Below are 21,350 nucleotides of genomic sequence, written 5' to 3'. Positions count from 1 at the left end.
AATAAACTTAATGAAATTCAATGCTCTTCTGACTGTGAAAAAGTGGACTAGGGAATAAGCTCCTTGAATTTTATTATCGCTTGTTCGGGCATCAGTCATATAAGCTGAAATCCTTCCCAGCACAATTCCTGCACCTAGTAAAACTTCATTAACAAGAATATGTTTACAGAGCCATACAGACAGCTGGACTATGGATGGTATCATGCAGATACAGCACATGTAATTTTTAAGTACCTACCACCATCTAGAGGAAATATATTGTACTGCCTAAAAACCAGCATTAGAAAATCAAGTTCAGTGTTATTCAAATAAGCGGGTGTCAAACAAAACAGATGGCCTTAATATCTGTCTGACTACGTTGCCCATGCTGTTCCACTCCCGACCTCCCCACAGGCTGAAGAGAAAGACTGCCTTTCAGTTCCAGCAGCTACCACAGTTGGGCTTTTACCTCAGATAGGAAAAAAAAAAAAAAGAGTGATACTTCCTCTTCTAAAAAAAAAATTCAATAGCTAACTGAATCTCATTGAATATTCTTAGATCACAGTGATAAATTTTGTTATTGTTTATAAGGCTCCTGGGCTAGCTTCAGCAATAGCTAACTCTGACTTCTACTTGCGTAAAACTTGTATAAACATCCCTACGCCAAGATGCGATGTCCGGTCAGCTGGGCTGGAGAGGAAGCAGAAGCAGATTGTGACCCACCAGCCTGCTGCCTGTGCAAGCTCCAGGAGCAACCTTGCGCCGTCCCACCCGCTCCCACAGCCCACCGGTCCCCAGCGCTCAGGAGTAAGGCCAGAGGGATGGCAGCAACAGGAACTGCAGTTCCTCCCGCTCCTCAAGTCACAGAGGGACCGGCTGGCAAAACAGAAGTGGCACCAGTCTTCAGCTAGTTTGGGTGAACCCAGCCGTAAAAGGCAAATCAAAAGAAAAAGAGAGGGAGAAACACCAAATCCTACACAAGTACATACATGTCTTTTCTGTTTGGTGCATGGGAACACATTAAAACTCAGACATTTAAATCATTAAAAAAAACCCCACAAACCTGAAATTCTTATTTTTACTGTTTGCACCATTTTTTAAATTCTCCGTTTATTTCTTTGGGCAATGACAGCAGATCATTTGGTTTCATATGCAGGCCATAGCAGGAGCTCAAAATGCAAACTTCCAGAGGAGCCTCTGTCACTTAAAAACTGAACTAAGCACAAGTAAAACTCATAGAATCATTTACATGGAAAAGAAAAAGAATAAAAAGTGAAAGCAAATAGAAGAGACCAAGGGCAGATACTAGGACAGACTACAACGTGTACATAGGTTTTACTAAAAAAACACAAAACAAACCACCACCAAAAAACAAACAGAGGTGAATAGCAGCTATCAAACACAACACCCCAAAACCACTCCGTGCCAGCAGGATAGCTACAGGGGCAGTGCAGGTGCAAATGAAGATGCTCTCCATTTCATTATCTGGGCTGTAGAGCAGTCTAATGCTCTAAAGAGGCTCACGTTTGTGATGAAGTTCTCTTGAGTAGTCCTACATTTCTCTTCTCTCTACCTTGGTTCAAAAACCACAGTATGTAATAGTCTAATACTTGCGTAAAGAGGGACTACATTTCCCCTGCCATTTACCTACCAGCCACTCAACCTGGACTTTTACTCAGTGCTGAGAACCCAAAGCACGCAGTTTTGCTATCCATGGGTGCTTGTTTGGTTGGGGTTTTTTATTCACACCTTCCCCCACCCCCCCAAAAAAAAAAGAGACCTGAGCAGACCTGATCTCTAACCTTTGTCCATCTCACATTTCACAAAGGTCAGACAAAGCTGCTCTTTAGAAACTCAGGCTGGATATTATAGAGACCCTGTTTGGATAGACCCATCCACTCAGAAGGACAAAAATGAAACAAAGAGGACAGGCCCTAATGTACAAAGAGCTGATGTCGGGATTTATTTAATTTTTTTTTTTTTTTAAAACACAAATACATTCCTTCCTCTCAGAGATCTTAAAAGCCTATTTATGGCATTTTTCAGACCCTCAAACCATTGGAAGGAGGCACTCTCCTGATACTCAACTCTTCCACCAGATAGCTCAAAACAAGGGGGAAAAAATATTGAGCAGGATCCTGAACAGAAGACGAACTCAAGCAGGCAGAAGTCCCTTCGTGTTCAAATTATATGCAACACACAAAACATTGTCTTTTTTCAAAAGCTTTAACATGCTTGGAAAAACAGTTTGCAAGTTCTCTTTTTAAAGAATCAGGACTTGACAGAGGTATGGTCCATCGAGAAAAGAAATAGTGAAGAAAAAAAAAATGTAGTCTTTACATCCAAATATAAAACCAGAACAACTGTTAGCATTACTGAGCACTGCAACAACCCCATATCTTCCATCCCTCACCACAAAAAAAAAAGAAAAAAGAAAAAGCGCTGTTCTCTTTGAAATACAAATACGCTCTACTACGTTGTCTTTTATGACCGATTATCTGAGGTTTTACAGCATGACTGTCTGGAAAACCCTCTGATAAGAAGCAAACACCACTTTGCACTCACAAAACACCAGGACTAGGGAGAAGAGAGGAGATTTCCAAAGGGAGTGGAGGAACAGCAGGGAGAAGGCAGCAGGAAGAAACAACCCGCCAGCATTTCTGCTGATGCTTCCACTTCTGCGTGCACAAGCGCAACAACTTTTCCTAAGCCGCTCAGTCATTTCCACTCGCAGCTGGCCCTCCTCGCCCCAGGGAGCCCGGCCCCTGCTCCAGAGAAGCCGCAGCTTCAAGGGGAGCTGGCGGAGGTTTCTGGGGGCAGAGGGGGCAAGGCAGGGTGGGGGTGTGCATGCCCTGCCACTCACCGAGGGGGGGAGAGGGGCACTGCCCGCCACCCCCTCACACCCGCGCCTCGACTCTACGGCTCTGGCTCTAAGCAGGCAAAGATGAACATTTTCACATTTTTGCAAACCAACAGCGTGTGTCTTACAGACTACAGTGCTGAGCGGGTTGGGGACGGAAAGGCAGGCTCCTGCCTGCGTAACAGCTTCCTCTCCAACTTGCGTCAAGGACATAGGTGAGATGGGAGGGAGAGACCCAAACAGGTCGCAATCCTTCAGCTGAAGGTGCAGCTCGAAATGGGAGCGGTGGCCCTGCACAGGCGCTGGACCGTTGCTAGTGGTCCCTGATGGGCAGCCCCTGCTCCCACATCCCCCCACTGCTCCCGCATCTCGCCACTGCTCCTGCATCTCGCCTCCCCACGGTTTTTCACCCCGGCCTGCCCGGGAAGTGAACTCCCCTGCAGGCTCGCTGTCTGTATGCAAACCAGACAGGTTTAAGAGTATCCTATCCCCATTTTGTTCAAATGCATGAAGATTTGAATTAAAGCACACAAATGTAAAGTTATGTCTCAAATCTAAGACTCAGTAATACAAATTGGTCCATCTAACGACCTTGGTTTCTGTGTGGGCTATAAAATCAGTACAATGCAAACGCATGTTAATAGGATAGGAGACTCTTGTAGCCACTGGGAAAACTTTTTTCAGAGAAATACTAAGTATCCTTTCAGAGACAGTTCCAACAAGAAACTGTTTCAACTATCTTTGTGTGTTCTGAAGACCTTTTTTTTTTTCTTCCTACCCAAAAGTTGTTACAATAATACAGAAATTACATTTTACTACCAAGTTTAATCCCGAGCTGAAGCAGTATGCACTGCTTTATGTTGACTAGAGACAAAGAGAGAAACTCTGTCCCCCTCTGCTACTCTCCATTTTGGGAGGGGGAGAAGCAAGGAGGCCTATGTTTTAATGAAAATACTCAGAAGGAAAAACCACAACCAAGCAGAGAAAGCTCCGATGATGGATGTTGAACCCACACCAATGTATACCTGACTCCGCAGCACACACAGCTGAGCAGCTTATAGCGGGGTCTCATTTTTTTTTTAGCCACTTACCACAAAACAGCGCCATCAGGATCCCTGCAGTGCAACTTGTGGGTTTTATGTATGTAGACATTTTAACAGATCCCGCAGGATGACTGAACGCCATTTACATGGTTCCAACATTTTTTTTTTAAGATGGCTGAATGGTACTGTCTATCCGAGCTGTTACAGCAGCATGCTATTTAAGCATTAGCTTCATGGACTGTGATAAGACACAAGGCACCCGAAGCAGGCAACATTTGAATTTCAAAACACGGCAGCTTATGCTTTGCTGTACCCTCCTGATGGCTAGGTCTGGGATGGACATTTTGCAAATACTAACTGCCACGAAAAACTAAGAGGAAGAGAAAAAATTACCAGCCGTTCCATCTCCTGCTCCCGAAGCCGCTCTTCCCTCTGCCTCCTGTGATAGTCCATGAGGTCTTCTCTTCCCGAAATGGAGCTAATGCTGTTCTTCCGCTCCCGCATGGATGTTTGCAGTGAGTTTGGCGTCTGCCTGTAACTTTCCAGATCTGGGTCATCAAGTTCCACAGAACTGGTTGAAAGGTTTCTTCGGACAGAGAATGACCTGTCAAAATCCAGTGGGGAGAAAGAACTACTGGGACTTGTTCCTGAGAGTCCAAGTCTATCAAAATCTTCGGAAAGATATGGGGAAGAAGGTGCTAAAAGCATTTTTTTAGCAACTCGAGGGCTTGCGGGAACACTAAGAGTTGAACTGACGTAGGGATTATTCCCAGAGACAGAGTTTGCATGTGGTGAAACCCCTGAGCTGCAAGAAGAAAAATTCAGGTAATTATCAGCATCTAAAGCATTCTGAGGTAGATCTTTTTCTCCAAGTTTTTTCCTTTTAGTATTACCCAGAGAGCTTCTGGGGGGCAAACTTAACGGCACCAGCTGGCTTTCTGTTGATTTATAAAGTCTGGGTAGGGAACGACTGTACATTCCCATATGACTTAGAGATCCACCAGAGTATTTCCTGGGCCGTGAACCCAGAGTCTCCATCATCACATCCTTGTGCTTAACGGGTTTTATGTGAATGGCCAGGCTGTCTTCAATATTCATTCTCCTGCCTTGCTTTGGGCTAGAAGGCATGCTGGCCGCCCCCGAATTGCTAGCAGGTGAAAGCATCAGTTCGTTCCCCGAGCTTCCATTCCACATGGTCAGAAGAGAGCCCGAGATCTTCTTCGTCTCCAGCATTCCTGGGAAGTAGACGTTGTCGTACGATTTGTTCTTCTGACTGTACTTTGAGTAGTGAAACTTATCGATGTGTCCAAGGGATTTTTCATTTTCTCTACTGGCATGAATATCAAAGTCTGTCCTTCCTAAACTGTACCCGCTGAGGCATGGAGACATGCCCGAAACAGAACCCAAATGCTTTACAGAGATGCTTTTATCTGGAAGATATGGGCTTTCACAGGGGAACTGCTTGCCTCCTTGAATTTTGGTAATAGAGTGTGTATTTTTAACACTGGAGGAAGGATTAGGTTTAACTGGCATAGGTTGTGAAAGGGTTAAATACGAGCCAGCATAGTCCCCGTTTGTTTTAAATTTGAGACTTGATGAATATTTCTTCGGGTTGAGGTTTTCCATAATATCCTGGAGACCATTTTCAAGGGAATTCGCCACAGAACCCTTTCCCAAACTAGCATTTTGTAATTCCATCTGGTTTTGTGCGTGGCTATACTCTGCCATAATCTTACTGGAATCTGTAAGGAAGAGAAAACAAGAAAAAAAAAGTTTCTAGCAAGTAAGTAGCCTCTTGCATATGCATGCCTGCACATTAACTTGAAAAGAACACTTTTTGTAATAATTACTGTGCTTGTAATAAATGCGTCTCAGATCATTAAGCAAAGGAGGGGATGCACAACTTTCCCATCTCTGTTTTTGCAAAAGACGGAGACCAAAAAAGAAGGGGTAGAGGGACATCACCAAATTCATACTACAAACCAGCACCGCAGTTGGAAAGAGGCTAGACTTTCTTTGGTGTCCTACCCATTGCAGGAGTCTGTGGCTCAGCCTTCGTAATCCTGAGCCTCCTAAGGTGTCCACGAAACAAGGAAGCATTACTGTCCTGATGTTTTACAGCTGAGGAACTGAGGTGCAGGGAGAAGATGCAAAGCAGACAGCAGAGTAAAAAGAACTGAACACAGGTCTCCCAAGGCTCGGGATACAGAACATAAGATACTGCTCTCGACCACCTCTTCTTTTAACCTGTGCAGCTAGCGCATCTGAGCCCCAATATGCTAATGAGCTCAATTCAAAGCTCAGTAGGAGTTTGTCACCTTTCCGCTTACTCTGCAGATTGCCACGCAAAGCTTCATGGAAAAGTACAAAACCGAGGCACATTTTTCAAGGTGTTTCAGCTCAGTGCTCTTAAAATACAAAGCTGTAACTACACCTGCAAAGAGCACTTTAGTTAAAAGATAGCCTTAAGGAAGTATAATGCTAGGCTCCATGACTTCATTCAAAACAACAACAAAATCACATGACCATTAAAAACACCGATGGGGTTTAAGGTTCCAGGTCGTAACGCTTGTTCAGAATTATAATTTATATTCTGGAAGAGGACACCGACCAAAAGCGCCTTTGCTGTGGTGGATGTTCCCGTTCAACAATGTGTCAGCCTCCAGCCTACAGTTCTGAGCCCCACTTTGCCGAAAGCAAAGGAAGGAATTCAGCTCCTGACAGTGTCAGTCACTGCAGGACGTGCAGGACCCCCAGCAGGCTTGCACTTAGATCTCAGCTGATGCAGAAATGGCACCATTAACATTTACAGCAGCTCCTTGGATGTGCTAGGCTGTGTTTCGAACTAATAAAGCGCTCCTCGGTGTCAGTTCCTGCAGTGCCAGCGAGTGTTGCTTCTGAAAATATGGGTCAAATCTGGGATTTACTCTTGGCTCAGTCACATTTCACCTGTGACTTCGGCCACCTCGTGAGAAACCTAATCTCAGCTTGTCACTCGGCAGGAAAATCTAACATCCAAACATGTAAAGTACCTTTAAAATCCTCAGAGGCAATACTTTAATCCTCTTCCAAGTACCACTTCAGACAATTATACAAACCTAGACACAAAACTTGGATTCCCGCCCCCCACCAGAGCTGATATGATCTGGTTTCATTGAGGATCACTAGGTTCAGATATCTAGTAGAAGGTGGCAATGCATTCTTTAAGCGGGTCCTCGTTTCTGGGACCTTCCTTGCTAACAAGGCAAAAAAACCTGGAATTCATTACTGTCCAGGGCATCATTCAATAGACCTCTGTTGCACAGGCTTCCTCTACGCAAACTGTGGTAAGTCTGAGTGTGTAGCAACACATTCTCCTCAATTCTTAAGGAACAAACCCGTAAGTTTAAGAACAAAGGTAACCATCATTAGTAGTGTAATTGAATAGGCAGAAGATAAAAGGAGTCAGCATTGGGGGAGGGGGGTCTGGGGGGTGTGTGGAACAAAAAAAAAATTCAGACACCTTCTCGAGCACAGTGGACCTGGCTAAGCATGTGTTAATTACAAGCTCTGGTAGTGGCCAAAAACATTAACTTGCAGCTTCAAAACTAAGCCTCAGGTTTACTACTACACAGAATTTAATATTTTTATGCTGACTCTGATTTTATTTGCTGTAATTTTAACACATTTGTTATGATGATACAACTATCTCAGTTGCCTTTGAACTAGTAAGTTCACAGAGCTCTCCGTCAGACCATCACCACTGTGAGCAGTGAAACTGCAGTTTCTTATAATTTGACATTTTACTTGACATTTTTTAGCTATTTTTGCAACTTTTCATCAACAGCAATGATGAAGTTCAAATGAACAAAAGGAGGAACGTGACCCACGTTCAACAGAACTTGTCGGGACAAGACAAAATCATCTGGAAGAGATCAAGCATTCATCATATTAGTGGTGTTATAAGGAAGAAGAACAAGATGTAAAAGTTATTTAAGAGCACAGATATAAAGCACAATGTATATGCCTTGTACACTTAGCCTTCCATTGTGGAACGGAACCTAATTTCCATCCTCGTCTCTTTCTCCTTCCCTCTTCCAAATCTCTCTTAAAATTGAAAGCTAATCTCATATCAAAATTGTACTGTCCAAATCGTAACTTGAACACAGCTGAAGTGCCAATGTTTTTGCATAAATTCCACTGGCTCCTATATAAATAGCTTAGCAGACACATTAATGGGACATTAATAATTGTTTATTACTCCCTTGCAACACCAGTAGGGCACATTTAATCCTAAAAAGACTGGATGCTTTTGCCAAAAAACAAGTTAGCTCATGGAAACTTTCAGGCCTGTTCACCACAGCAATGAAGGGTTCATTGTATTTGAAATCCAAACAAGTACAGTAAGAAAAGGTCATGATACCTTCATGTAGCCCCTCGGATTGAACTTTTCTCTACTATACCTTATGCCAGTTCTGCGTTTTTGGTTCCAGCACACAGTGCCCGCAATCATACGGTTGAATCCCAACTGGACGACAGCACATGTTTAGCTGAACCGTAGCTGCTTCCCACAAACCAGATCTTGTTTGTTTTGTTTATTTTTAGGGTAATGTTTGGGATGAGACTTTATGAATATGCCAGGATGTGTGACGCTGCTTTCGCATGCAGCTATAGGGACTGAGGCCAGGAGCTCCAGCACGTGGCATGCCCTGAACCCATCCTGCATCCAGGTCAGCCCCAGCTTTCGCTTGGTAACCTTCAGCGCATGGCTCCTCTGTTTAGCAAAGTATTTGCTGCCTGGAGCTATACAGAAGGAAATTCTTCCATTTTTTAAATTTTCTTCCCCCCCCCCTCATTCCTTTTCTTCCTTTCCCGAGTTGTTTAGCTGGGGGTCACTGATATCCATTCCAGCCAGGCATTAAACTGATGGGGGAGGGTTGGCTGTCTGCAGCGTATCCAGCTGTGGCCTTATTTTGGCTGGTAAACAGAGTTAGACATGGAATAAGAAGAGCGCGCTGATCTTATCCATGTGTCAGGAGAATTAAAGGACCAAAATCAATAACAAATTCTGAAAGATCTCAGTACATTTACAAACAAACTTCATTATTATTAATTGATTACCTGATCCAACATTCTGAAAGGAGGAGAGGTTACTTCTGTTTGGCATCATATTCGTCTTCTACAGGATGGTTAAAACAGCACTAATCTGAGTGAACCAGATAAATTTTGACCTGCAAATAAAGTAACAAAAGAAAAAAATGTTGTGTTAAGAAGTGTCTTCTGAGAACGTTTTTCAAGTGTATAATAGAGACCAAAACTGGCTTTTCTTATGGTAAAATTCCCAGAGGCTACTCAAAAAGAAATATGTTAAAAGATATTTGGAAAGGGCACTCCATGTTTAATGTGGAGACTGTGAAAAAAACTGGCTGCAGTTGTTTTATCAGTTTAAAAGTCCATATAATTTGATTTGATAATCAGCTATTACCTACGATCCTGACTCTGTGCAGGCAGTTACTAGTCACAGCTCCCAGGTTTTGTCTGCAATCCTGTGGCTTCCTTAAGAAATCGTTAACAAGGTTGGACTTTTCTGCCTAAGATTTTATTTTTGAAAGCCCATAGCCCAGTTTCAGCCCACGCAACAACAGCATCTGCAATCATGAAGAAACCTATGGAAAAACAGGTATGCAATCCAAAACACAGAAAACGTTTTGGCATGCTATGATTTCTGAGGTGCCAAAGCAGCCAGACTAGGAATGCAAAGAGATTCCTTAAAGTTTATTAAAAAAAAAATACAAAAAAATTGAGAGAGCTACAAGAGAGACTTGGCTTAAAAGAAATGCCAAAATTAAATCGCAGCCACTAAAGTCTAAAATTAAATCTAAATCCAAATAGAAGATCTCTAGTGAGTTGTTCTATTAAAAGATTTATTTTTTTTATACACACATCTGTTTTTAAAAGGCCAACAGAAAAGCTTTAAAAAAAAAATTGCATCAAGTGACAAAATTAATGGTGACCATCTGTAGGTCCTCTGGGCTTTAACTCCGGACAAGCAAATACAAAAGCAGCAGAAAAACAAGTGAAGAATGGAGACAGATGTCTGGGGCTGTCTAGAGACGAGCCACCTATTTAATTAACCACAGTCATCACAGCCGCAACATTTCAGGACTCCATTGCACAGACTTTTCGTGCCATGCTTTTCCACGTTATTCTCCTGGCAGAACAGCCCTGGCAGAAGGGAGCTGGCTGCTAATCCCTGCAGAGGGAGGCTCCTTTGCCATGACCTCTGGCTCCTCCCTCACCTGCTCCCCCCAAGGTGCTCTCCCACGGGGGGCCAGGCCCTGTCCTCCTATCTGCTCCCCCAGGAATCCCCCTGTGCTGGTCTCACTTCGCAGTGCTTTTTCTTTCTCTGCAGAGGTCATTTCTCACTCCTAAGGAAAGAGTTTCCACCCCATCGGGCACGTCTCCCCCACCTCACAGTGAGAAGTGGGCTTCACCCTGACAGCCTCCTCCGAGAGCACACAATCTACCATTCCCCAAAAACGGCACCGCTCTCCAAGGAGCCAGGGTGAGGAAGGAGACCCTCAGAGCGCCGTACCTCCTGGGGGGACTCACCCACCACATCTGCCCTCTGCAGCACCAGAGGACTGAAGTTCTCCAGAGCAGATGGTGGGAAACAGCCTGTACAGCAGATAGCTTTTCAACCCAAGTTTCATGCTCAACAGGTTATTTTGTTGACATGAAACATCTACCATCCTTTTCACCCAATGGGTCTTCCACCCCATGGAGAGACTCCTTCCCTAATTCCTTCCAGCTTGCCTCGCATCCTCCAAACTTTCAAAACCTGCGTAGCATCCCAGGTGCCTTCCTTGCCAGGAGTGGGGCTGGGGGGCTGCCTGCGGACCCCCCCGGCAGGGCCGCGGCTGACAGGCAGCTGACCCCAGCAAGAGTTAACAGCAGTTCTCCCACTTGCCGGACTGGCTCTCTGCCTTTTGCCTGCCTACTGAACATGAAGGACTAAGACAGAAATCCTGTTAAAACTGCCGCTACGTTACCATCTTGGCATATCACTTGTGTAATCTCTATTAAAAATACTGCACTTCAGGCCCAGAGCTCCCCAGAAAAGAACCAAAACTTTAACTTTTCAGTTCAACTTGACACAGAAAACTAGTGACTCTCAGCACTTCACACTGTTCTGTAACAAAAGTATAATTATATCATCAAACAGAAAACTAAAATATGGGCAACTTGGAATTAAAAGACAGAAGAAAGGGTTGCTTTAAAAGAAAGGAAAAGGTATAATTGGATTTCCTGTGGCTCTAACATTGCTGCTTTATGGTTAAAATCATTGGTAAGATCACCAAAAACCCCGTCCTTTCTATCCCATAAGATGATGGCTACCACTTAATCAATGTGACAAACGTTAAGGAGAGAACAGCTGAGAGGGAAGGGTTTCTATGTAATTGAAAATTCAGTCTTCAGTTCAGTTTGGTGAATACCTGAGTTTGCTAATAGTCGAACGGAAAATGTCTTTAAGGTTAAATATTTATATGGTTTCAGTTCAAGTTTGAGAACCCATTACACATCTCTCTCAGAGGATGAGAGATCAGAGAAGTCGTCACCTAGCAATAATTGGATTCAGGGAGGGGGGAAGAACTTTCTAAAACTCTCCACTGTGAGCATAAACAAGAAACAATGAATTAATGAGCTAAGCAAATGAACAGCTCAGAATCCACAGTTTATCTTCTCTCATGAAATCATATTCTTTCAGATGAGGGTTATGCAGGGCCTCATCCAACAACCAGAGAGGCTGACTCTCGTTACAGAGCACATGCCACGCTCTGCCTTGGCTGGAACGAAGCAAAATGATTTCATCTGGGGTTTATAAAGTCATCTGAAGTGAATGTATACAGCATTACCAATCATGTTTCATCTCTACAGTGCCCAGGCCAAATTAAGTTTTGTTTCACTAATGACCAGAAGAAACAGTTATTCACGACTCAAACAGGCGGCGAGTCAAACAAAGCATTCCAATTTTAAGATATAACACAGGGTGGCTTTACAGTAAAAACTCCTTTCCCTTGGTGTAGGAGCCTAGATCTGCAGCTCAACCAAGCCGCAGGTACAGCTCTACCCAACATTTAGCCCATAGATTCAGGGCGATGGTTTCTCAGCACGTAGTTTCTCTCCCCTTCCTTTACTGCTGCCGGGGCTGACGCCCACCTCCCTTTAGCAGAGCCTGCTATGGCACCGACTTTGCTCTTACATTACCAAGTGGGTTGCAATGCCTCAGGCATTGCTAAAGTGCTCCTCTGACTGAAAATAAACAGTCAATTTTAAACAAAGCTCTCGAATGCAGCCATCTTTCCTTTAAGGCTTTTCTGCTCTTCAGTGTTTCTTCATTTTCATTTCTCACAAAACATTACCAGTGGTTCCCGGCAGCTCCTGTCCCCTCTCCTGTCTCTGACACTTCTCTTCAGAAACTCTTACAACAGCGTACAGCCACCCACGGAAAACAGAGGAAATCCCAAGTGATGGAAGGCGAGGACAAAAACCCATCTTTGCCACCGTCCATGCAACATCATTAGAGTTTAATTTGTTCTGAAACAAGAAGGTTTTCAAATTATTACGGTCTGTTTCCACTGTTCCAATAAAACACACACTGTTTTGGAAACAAGAAAGACTCTTAAATTTTTACACCCTGAACAAAATTTGGTGAATGAGTGCTGATGGCTTCGGTGCCCGGAGATTTAACTTTCCCATGGTAGAGCACACCTCCGTGCATAAATGGACTGCTCCATTACCAAGTTGATTTACCCTTTTCCTGCACAATCTGAGGACAATGTACTTGCTCCTGATTAAATCAAGCCTCTTTTTTTTCCCCTGACTTACTTTGCTTATTTACAGACAAAAGTCTTGATAGGCTCAAACTGGTGCGAAAGTAAAACTCACCAGGATCTAGAGTTTACCTCCGAAAACACTTAAGTGTAAATCCATCTTTCCCCAACCCCTTAAAGCCTACTGTCAAACTAAAACAATATATTCACAGAAAGGCACCTGCATAATTTGGTGGAGATTCTGTACCCATAAACTAGCGAATTAACACATCCTTAAGAGAGAGCACAGCCATCTCTGCCAAAAACTGCGCAACTCGGCAAGGCTGTTATCTAAAGGTTGCCTTAAACATCCTTTTTCATTTCCTCCTCCTCATCCTCCCCCGCAACACAATATACTAGACCCTAAACTACAGCTAATTTCCTGCCAGCGTAGCCCTGAAATCTGCTCAGTCCCTGGCTTTTCACGATATAGGTCCTGCAATACATTGGTCCCCACGGTGCAAGTGAGCACAAGGTCTGGTTACAGGCATAAGGTGTTTTAGCTCCCAAAGCTCGCAGCTTAGCACCTTCACCAAGACTAAATAAATTAAAAATCAAATATCTGTGAATCAGATTTGACTAAGTCACGCCCTCGTAATCCTGCAGGTTTCCGATGTGGAAAAGGGAGCGGCAGAGGAATTTGCTCTTATGGCTTATCTCTTCCTCTGAGAAATTACCATGTTGGATATTGGAGAAGGAGCAGAAAAAGGGCAACACAACAACAACAGAAAACACCCTAAATAACTTTATTCCCCTCATAAACTACATCTATTTTACTGGAACAACTACCCCAACTACTCTAAAAATTGCACCCAAATACGACATTTTTTAATTACTCTGTCCTGCTGTATAAGCATGATTGTCTCCTACTTGATAAGGATTGATGTTGTAGGCATTGTCAAACCAATTGCTCTTTCCAGTAGACTGAAACCACAATCATTTTAATCAACTGACATTTTTAAACGCGCATCAAAAATGAAAATATTCATTACCATGTAAATACTATAGTTTGGTGACTACAAATGGAGATTTAAACCACTGACATAAGAGACACCGACTGCTGAGCGTTGAAGCTTTATAACTTTTGTGCCATAATAGCTACCCTTACCTGAAATTGAAACTGTTAAAGTAGATATTTCAATGAATCTAATCTCATTGCTATGCATTTGGTAGGACAAGAGATTAGACCACCTACTCAAAACGCATTATTTTAGTAGACATCACTGCCTCCTTATTTTGCAGTCACACAAACCACTGTTTCATCTGGCCTAGTTCACTGAGATAAGTTGAGGTATGAAGAGAGTTAATTATTTTCTGCCCAAACAAAGCCACCAACAGGTAGAAACTTATTAGAATAGATTTCCGTGAAAACAATGAACTCTTTTCTTCATGCAGAAAAACAGGGCTGGCAGAGGACAAGCCAACCTCCGGTCATACTCCTCTTTTCTATCTTGGTACCTTTCTGGTAGTTAAGCTTAAGAGTCAGTTACCTGACCCAATCACTGATTCATCTAACGCCAATAACGATGAGCTCCCTGGTATTATTCTGACAGTATTTCATTATCTCCTTTCCTATTGAAAATAGTCCCAGAAAAATCTAAGCAGCTAGAAAAACTAATCAGAACAGCTTCAAAGATCATCTACTCCCTTTTTCTTTTCTTTCTTTTTTGGCCTTCTTGGATGCCCTTACCATTTTTTTTTTCCCTGTCTATTGCATTTTCCCACTCTCTCAGGCAACCTTTGCCCACAATCTGCTTTCCTCTGTGCTGATTTCTTTCACTCCCACTTTGTGCCTGTCACTTCTTTCGTTAATCAGTTCCCTCCAGTGCCCACTTATTCTGACAGTTTCTGCCTCTCTTTGTTCATTTGTCCATTTCTCCTCAATTTGTCTCCTTCCCAAGATGCTTGCCCCATATTTCCAAACGTCCCCTCTAGCTCTTTAACGCTTCTTCATTTTCCAGCACTCTCAGGGTAGCGAGCATGCCCCCAGACTATATGCTTCTCATCACACTTGCTTGGCAAACCACATCATGACAGCGACAGCTCAAGTGGCATCCGCCGTGGCTGTTGTGCTACCAAGCCATGGGCCTGCCTGCATAAATACAGGGCAGCATTCATCAGCAAGTCCCAGGACTGCATTCCCTCAAGCGAGGAATATAGGTACTATACCTGCACTTACACCATTTAATATAATTAAGGGCGTTAAATAAAACGGTTCACTTAAAAACTGATCCCACCTGCATGAGATCTGAGTAAGAAAAAACAAGCCTGATCACATTTATGGAGTTCACTCCTATATTGCAGTCTCTGGAGGACCTTCTACAGGGGAAAACTTCCCTTGGATTTCCATGGCATCTTGGATGTGCCCCATCAGTCTAAAACAAAATCTAAATGAACAGCATCTTCTCTGAACACCCGAAACAGGGCATCGTCTTATAGCTGTTTAGTTAATTCAATGGGAAGCACTGTTTGCTATACTGGCAGTTACTACACATCAGAACTAACTGCTTGCTTTAATGAATGCAAATGGAGAGAATACACTCCACGTGCAGTGAACACAGCATTAATTCCTTCATAAACAGTCACCAGCACTTTCCCCCGCCCACTTTCATTATTTCAGCTTTTCTCTGGATCTTCAAGTGGAAAAGACAGACAAGATCTTCCCATCCAAACCCCTTTAGTCCTTCTGATCCAACTCCAGCCTCAAGGTGGACTTTGTTCCTTCCCAACAATGGTCAAGTGGTATCTTTGCATACTTTCAAGGAGCTGGTTGCTAATTGTATCCGATAAGCATAGACAGTAACTGATACGGAAAGAATGGAAAAAATGACTAGTCTTCCTGTCCTGGTTGCTGCCAAAGATTTCCATTCCCTCAGTAAAAACATGGGCACACAAAAGAGCCAATTTAGCATTTGTAAAAATGGAAGGGAAATAAATTTCTGGTGTGGAAAAGGAACTGCATAAAACAAAAATGGTACTATTGGCTCTGGAAATGATACGCTGTTACTATTTGACTGCCCTAAAAAGCATCTCTTTCTCCGTTACCCTCTTAGTTCAGCCTACACCTCCCCTTGACAGCAGAGGTAGGCACTTTTCCATCTTCTGATTACTTCATCTCCCTTCTCTCCTACATTGCTTTCTTCTGCTGTGGGAAAGCAAGCCCATCCTCGTCCTTTGCGAGTCCATTTGGCGCTACCATGCCTTACCTCCTCCCATTTCTCTTCCTTTCCCATGTTAATACCTTATCTTTGGGGACCTTATCTGTGAGAATATAAAGGAAAAATTGAGAAGTTCTCCAAATGTGAGAACTTGCAAACCTGCCTCTCTCGTCTCCCTCTTCCCCCAAAAGAGAGGGAATGTGTGGCACAAAGATGAAATATTCACCACGTTCTGACTGGTAACATGTCCACCCAGCTGCCCTGGAGATGCAGACATGGAGGATTCGGGCACGTGCAGAGTCAAGGCACACAGGCAAGATGACACATTGACAAGATGAGCATTTGGGGGAAAAGGAACTGGTGACAAAAGCCATGTGTTTAAGATCACACAAGCACTCAGTGGCAGGAGCAGAAAGCCCATCGCTTGAGCCTTTATGTAAGCACAGCCAGCCTGTTTACTCTTCTGCACATGGGGAAATTCCTCAGGCAGCTTTGGGGCAGGAGGAGAAGGAGCGGGGACTGTTAGCTTCCAGCCCGTTCCTCCTTTCGCTGGTGGGCAGCAGGTAGCTTTCCGAAAAGGCTCTGATCTCCAGGCTGAATTCACCACCCAGCGTGCAGCTCCAGGAGTCACCGAAGCACACCCCGGCCCCGGCTGCTGACAGGGCTACACGAGGGGTGACTTACGAGCTCTAAATCTGTCAGGGGAGACCGAGCCCAAACCCCTTGATTTCCGCAAGCCAATCAGACGTAATGCCGGATTCCTGTTGCTAAACTCCAGCGATGCCGAGACGGCATCCATCACCAGCTCGGCCCTGGGAGAAACCCATCTCCGCCGGGCACAGCAGCCTCCGCACAGCCGCCGGAGGCTTTAAAAGCCACCAGCCTAACAAAGAAGCGCGGACAAAGAGCCTTGTCCTAAGTCTTTCCCTCCACCAGGTAGGCTATTGACGATGGAAAACCAACCCAAACCACGCCAAGCCCCGCGGTTCCTCCCTCGCCTCCTCAGCCCACGGACGCGCGGGGACGGACGCCCCCGCCGCCGGCCGGGGCAGAGGCTTTGTTCGCCGGCGGGGACGCGGCAGCGCCCGCCGGCACCGCGGGGGGGAACACCCGGACAAAGAGGAAGAGGCGACCGGCTCCGAAAGGGATACGGGGGGAGTCCCGTCCCTTTTAGCTGCAGGGTCTCTGCCGAGCCGAGCGGCAAGGGGGGGACCCCGCCGCCCCCACCCGTCAGAAACGGGAGGGGGCGGAGGGGTTTGGCACAAACTCCCCTAAAAGTAGCCAGAAACCGGGGACAGCTGTGAGCAGCTGAGCCGGCATCAGCCCGGGCTCTGCGTGCCCGAGGGGGACCCTCTCCCCATCCCCGCGGGCAGCCCCGCAGGGCTCCGCCGCCGAGAGCGGAGCCGCCGCAGCCCAGGAGCGCTACACCCACCCCGCAGGACGGCGCTTCCCCCGGCCCCGCACTCACCGCCGCCTCCTGCCGCCGCCGTCCTCCGCGCATCCCTCTGCCCGCCCGGCCGCTGCTGCGAGCCGCCTCCCGCCTCCCCCCGCCGCCGCCGCCGCCGGGAGCCGCCCCCCACGCGGCAGCCAGCACCGCCCCGCGCAGGGGCGCGCCCGCCCCCCGGCGGGGCTGGGGCGTGGGGCACCCCCGCGGGCGGAATGGTTCGCTCCCCTCAGGCCGGGGTCGCGGGAGCGGGGCGGCCGAAGAGGAGCCTGAAGGGGGGCGAGGGGGGAGGGCAGAAGGTAGACGGGCGAAAAGAGGGAAACGCGCGCAGGGATACCGACAGCGCGGGGTGGGGTGGGGGAGCTCAGCCGACCAGGCGGCGGGGTCTTGCCGGGGCCGCCCCGGGGGGACAGCCGGCGGAGGGGCCGCTGCGGGCGCTGCGCGACCCATAAATATGAATCGCGAGGCAATTTCCTGCCCGCGAGATTAGCTGAGCAAACAGGGCGGCTCTGGGCGTGGGCGGGCCCGGTTTTCCTTGCCTGGGGCTGGGGGTGCGTTTACCTGCGCCCTCCCTCCTCCTCCTCATCCCCGGGGGAGCCGTGCTGGAGAGGGGGCTGCCCTCCGCCCTCCCAACTCCGGAGGGGAGCCGGGTTGCCTCCGTGCCCTGGTGGGGCGTCCGTGCTGCTCACCCCAGCCCGGGGGTCACACCCTGCTGCCGCCTGCCAGAAGCCTTCTTGTGATTTAGTCTTACCCGAAAAAAATACACATGTGCATGTATGTGTGTACGCATATATGTATGCGTACACGCACACAGGGCCCCCAAAAGACCCCATCCAGGCTCCTTGCATCAGCAAAGGATGCACGCAGGTGGCAGCTGCCGCCACCAGCATTTCGCTGTCCCAAAGTGGGGAGTGCGCCAGTGAGCCTGGCCAGGCCTTGCTGGCGGGGCTTTCAAACCAAAGCAAGCGTACAAACCAACACCATCTCGGCAAAGCGTATTTGCCCGAGCAGCGCGCCTCGCCTGTCCCGTGTTTGGTGAGTCTGATCCAGACCCCTTCAGAGTCCCCACTCAGGAGGCTGCTCAGTGACAGAGGCAGCGAGGCTAACCGCTGGGTTGCAGCTGCCACCGAGGAGGAAAACAAAAAGGGCGAAGAGCCTCTGGGGAGGTGTCGTCCCTCCCCGGGGATCGGTGGGTGCTGGGAGCCCGGGGAGTATAACAAACCTTCTCTTTCGAGTGTACATACAGGGTCAGCTTGGTAAGGAAAACTCCAGCAATGAGAGGCGTGAGCCAGCCTGGAGGACCGCGCTCAGGGCAGCCATCCTGCATTGTGAACTTGTTTCGCGCTGTGTGGCCTCATCACTCTACTTTTCCCCGTTTGTTTCCCAAAGAGGAAATTCGGGGATCACAGCGCGTACCTGCTGCACTGGGGTCCTGCGGGATGAGTTGAAGCTCACACGGCGCTCGGCAGATGTAAACTGCTACCGCGATCGCTGACTGTTCCCATCTGCCATGGGGAAATGGGGTTCGTTGCGATCCGGTTCCTGCCTTGCGTATTCCAGGGGATAGTTTACTTGGCTAAAACTGTTACTTTACCACAATATAAACTTTGTAATAACTCATTAAAATCTGGACTCTGTGTAGTAACACCCACAGTACCAGAGAATATAAAAAAAAAAAAAAAGAAATGGCCTTGGCTGTCCTGGTGTCCTAGTTTACGTATAAAAAGACAAGCTTTTGAGACTAGTTACTCCAATAGGCCAGAACCTAGATGGGCTCTTCTTAGGTGATGCCTCCACAAATGTCCCAGGTGCTTCATTTACTACTAGTGTTGAACCTGGCTCTTCTGTTTTGTTCACTGAACAAGCAAGAAGGAGTACACACAGATAAAAAAATAAAGACATCTATGTGTAACGAATGCAGAGTTAAGGACATGCTCACAGCTTGAAGAGGCGAGAATGACTTTTAACCCTGCCACAGGCAGAGCCAAAAGCAGCCAGCCTTTGCTTTGTCTCACGTGATCCTCCTTTTCCTTTTAAGTGGGAAAACTGTAAGTAATAGCCTGCAAAAATCTCCCTAGGGAAAATGATGCCTAATAGTACAGAAAGAAGTAACTTTGCACTTGCAGTTAAACTGTTACTCTGAAGGACTTTCGATATGCTGGCTGAAATGTTCCTTTAGTTAGTTCTTATGCAGTAGGTGAGGTGGCAGCAAAGCTGGATTAGGCAGAACATGTGTTTCCCCTCATACCTGTATGCTGGGAAAATTTTATCCGAGTCAGTGTCATCTGTTTCTTGGCAGCAAAGGAGAGAAAAATAAGGAATAAAGCTTATTTCTAAAATAACAAGAGGTACTCAAAACCAGCCATAGCTGAGGCCCTAAAATAACTTGGTAAGTTGGAATGTCTAACAGGCAAGAGTCTGGCAATTTAAAAACAAAAATATGCTCTCTTGGATATTTTATGAGTAGGAAATACTTAAAAATTAGCAAACAAGTGAAACTCCAAAAACTACAGAACTGAAAACTCTTGTTGGAACAAAAATGACGATACTACTATTAAAGAAAGCCATGAAAAAGGGTATGGAAACTTGCACGAGAGCTACAAGTCTTAGATGGGTTCAACAGTCCACCTAGCTAGCTTTAACTGTTTTCATGACAGTTGCACGGCTACATCAGCTGTATTCCATATCGTAGCAGCTTTTAAAATTCTTCGCCCCTGAGTATGCAAGCATGCCCAATAAAAGTTTAGTTTCCATGGTAATTCAAATAAGTAGAAATCAAATGTTGGAATGTTTGCAAAAAAGTATGCTTTAATCAGGAGCATTGAAAATGGTAATAAAATACTTCAGCGCCATGCTTCTGTAACGGGGAAGGAGAGATCTCTTCAGCCACTTCAGAACTGAAGTCACCTCTGAGCAGGCACCCGCAACCACCACCTCTGCGTTACCTGGTCCCTCCCCTTTACAGATGTTATCCACATCCAGTGTGGACATGACTCTATTTCTGTCAAATGAGGCAGAGCCCACAGTGGGGAGTTGGTTCAGGCTTTATGCTGCCTGCAGGAGGAGAGACAATACCCAGCCTGACAAAGTCGGTTGAGATAAAGCTATCCCTCAATGACTGGGTCTAGTTACACCCAGTCTTCTCTTTGGTGGCAAAACTGGTCTGGTTGCTTCCCTTTCCTGCCGTAACTATTCCTTTGGGTTCCCAATCTATAGTCTGTGACCTTCTTTGGTGGGCTGATGCAGTTATTTGTGAAAACCAGATCAAGAAAATGATCCAGGTGAAATCTCTTCCTTTCCTGCACCTCTCCCCCTTCTGAAAAAGGTCCAACAAGTAGTTGAGTGGTTGATGAGAAGAGGAGCGACATAGATCTGAGCAGCTGTGCTTAAGACCAAGCCTCTGTTTCTTGAACCGGTGTCACCAATACACCAATGGATTATTAAATTGCACCATTTTTGAACGAACATGTGGCAACAAATGAGGTTGTAAGGATTCAGTGCTTTGCAGCAAGTAACCAGGGCATTTTGAACCACTGCCTCAGTGAAGAAACCCAGCTGTTGCTTGCCATTGCAGAGTAAAACTACACAATTGTTTATAGCTTGAAAATAATAACAATGGTCACCACCAGAAGTTCTCGTGAAACTTCAAAACGAGTGGTGATTCTTCTGTTGTAACTTCATCAAGGACATTTTGAGGCTGGATTCTAGGTGGTGAAAGAAACTTGGTTCTTAAAGGCTCATTGGGAAACTGCAAAATAAAAAGCCAACCTGGAGCTTGACTGCATTCATCAGTACCATTCCCGTGAAAAAAAATCACAACCAATAGTTACACTGGTCGTCCAAGTTAAAATCTAAAAATCTATTAATGCAGCACATGGTACAGAGGTATATCAAACAATAATAAAATAATGTAAGCTGAGGTTCAACCAGTGGAGTGCTCTTGTGACTTGGCCTTAAATTTCTTAAATTGTCACACAAGAGCTATCAAGAAGAAACTGCCTGGGGAAAATAAGT

At 45.8% G+C, this 21,350-nt stretch overlaps 1 protein-coding gene across 5 annotated transcripts in view; it reads right to left on the bottom strand.

Annotated features, from left to right (window-relative positions):
• The window catches only part of PHLDB2 (pleckstrin homology like domain family B member 2), a 74,445-nt gene extending 57,029 nt beyond the window's left edge, over positions 1-17,416 (bottom strand). For all 5 annotated transcript variants that reach the window (XM_076350655.1, XM_076350674.1, XM_076350691.1 and 2 more), the window contains exons 1-3: positions 17,361-17,416; positions 8,983-9,092; positions 4,276-5,624 (exon numbers count right to left, since the gene is read on the bottom strand). In XM_076350655.1, the coding sequence (XP_076206770.1) occupies positions 4,276-5,624; positions 8,983-9,031 (1,398 nt within the window). In that variant the 5' untranslated portion in view covers positions 9,032-9,092; positions 17,361-17,416. The remainder of the gene's footprint in view (positions 1-4,275; positions 5,625-8,982; positions 9,093-17,360) is intronic.
• Positions 17,417-21,350: the final 3,934 nt, after the last annotated feature.

Source organism: Aptenodytes patagonicus, chromosome 1 (genome assembly GCF_965638725.1).
Source record: "Aptenodytes patagonicus chromosome 1, bAptPat1.pri.cur, whole genome shotgun sequence".
Classification (NCBI taxonomy): Eukaryota; Metazoa; Chordata; class Aves; order Sphenisciformes; family Spheniscidae; genus Aptenodytes; species Aptenodytes patagonicus.
Note: the sequence above shows the minus strand (reverse complement) of the source record. Positions and strands in the feature narration are given on the sequence as shown.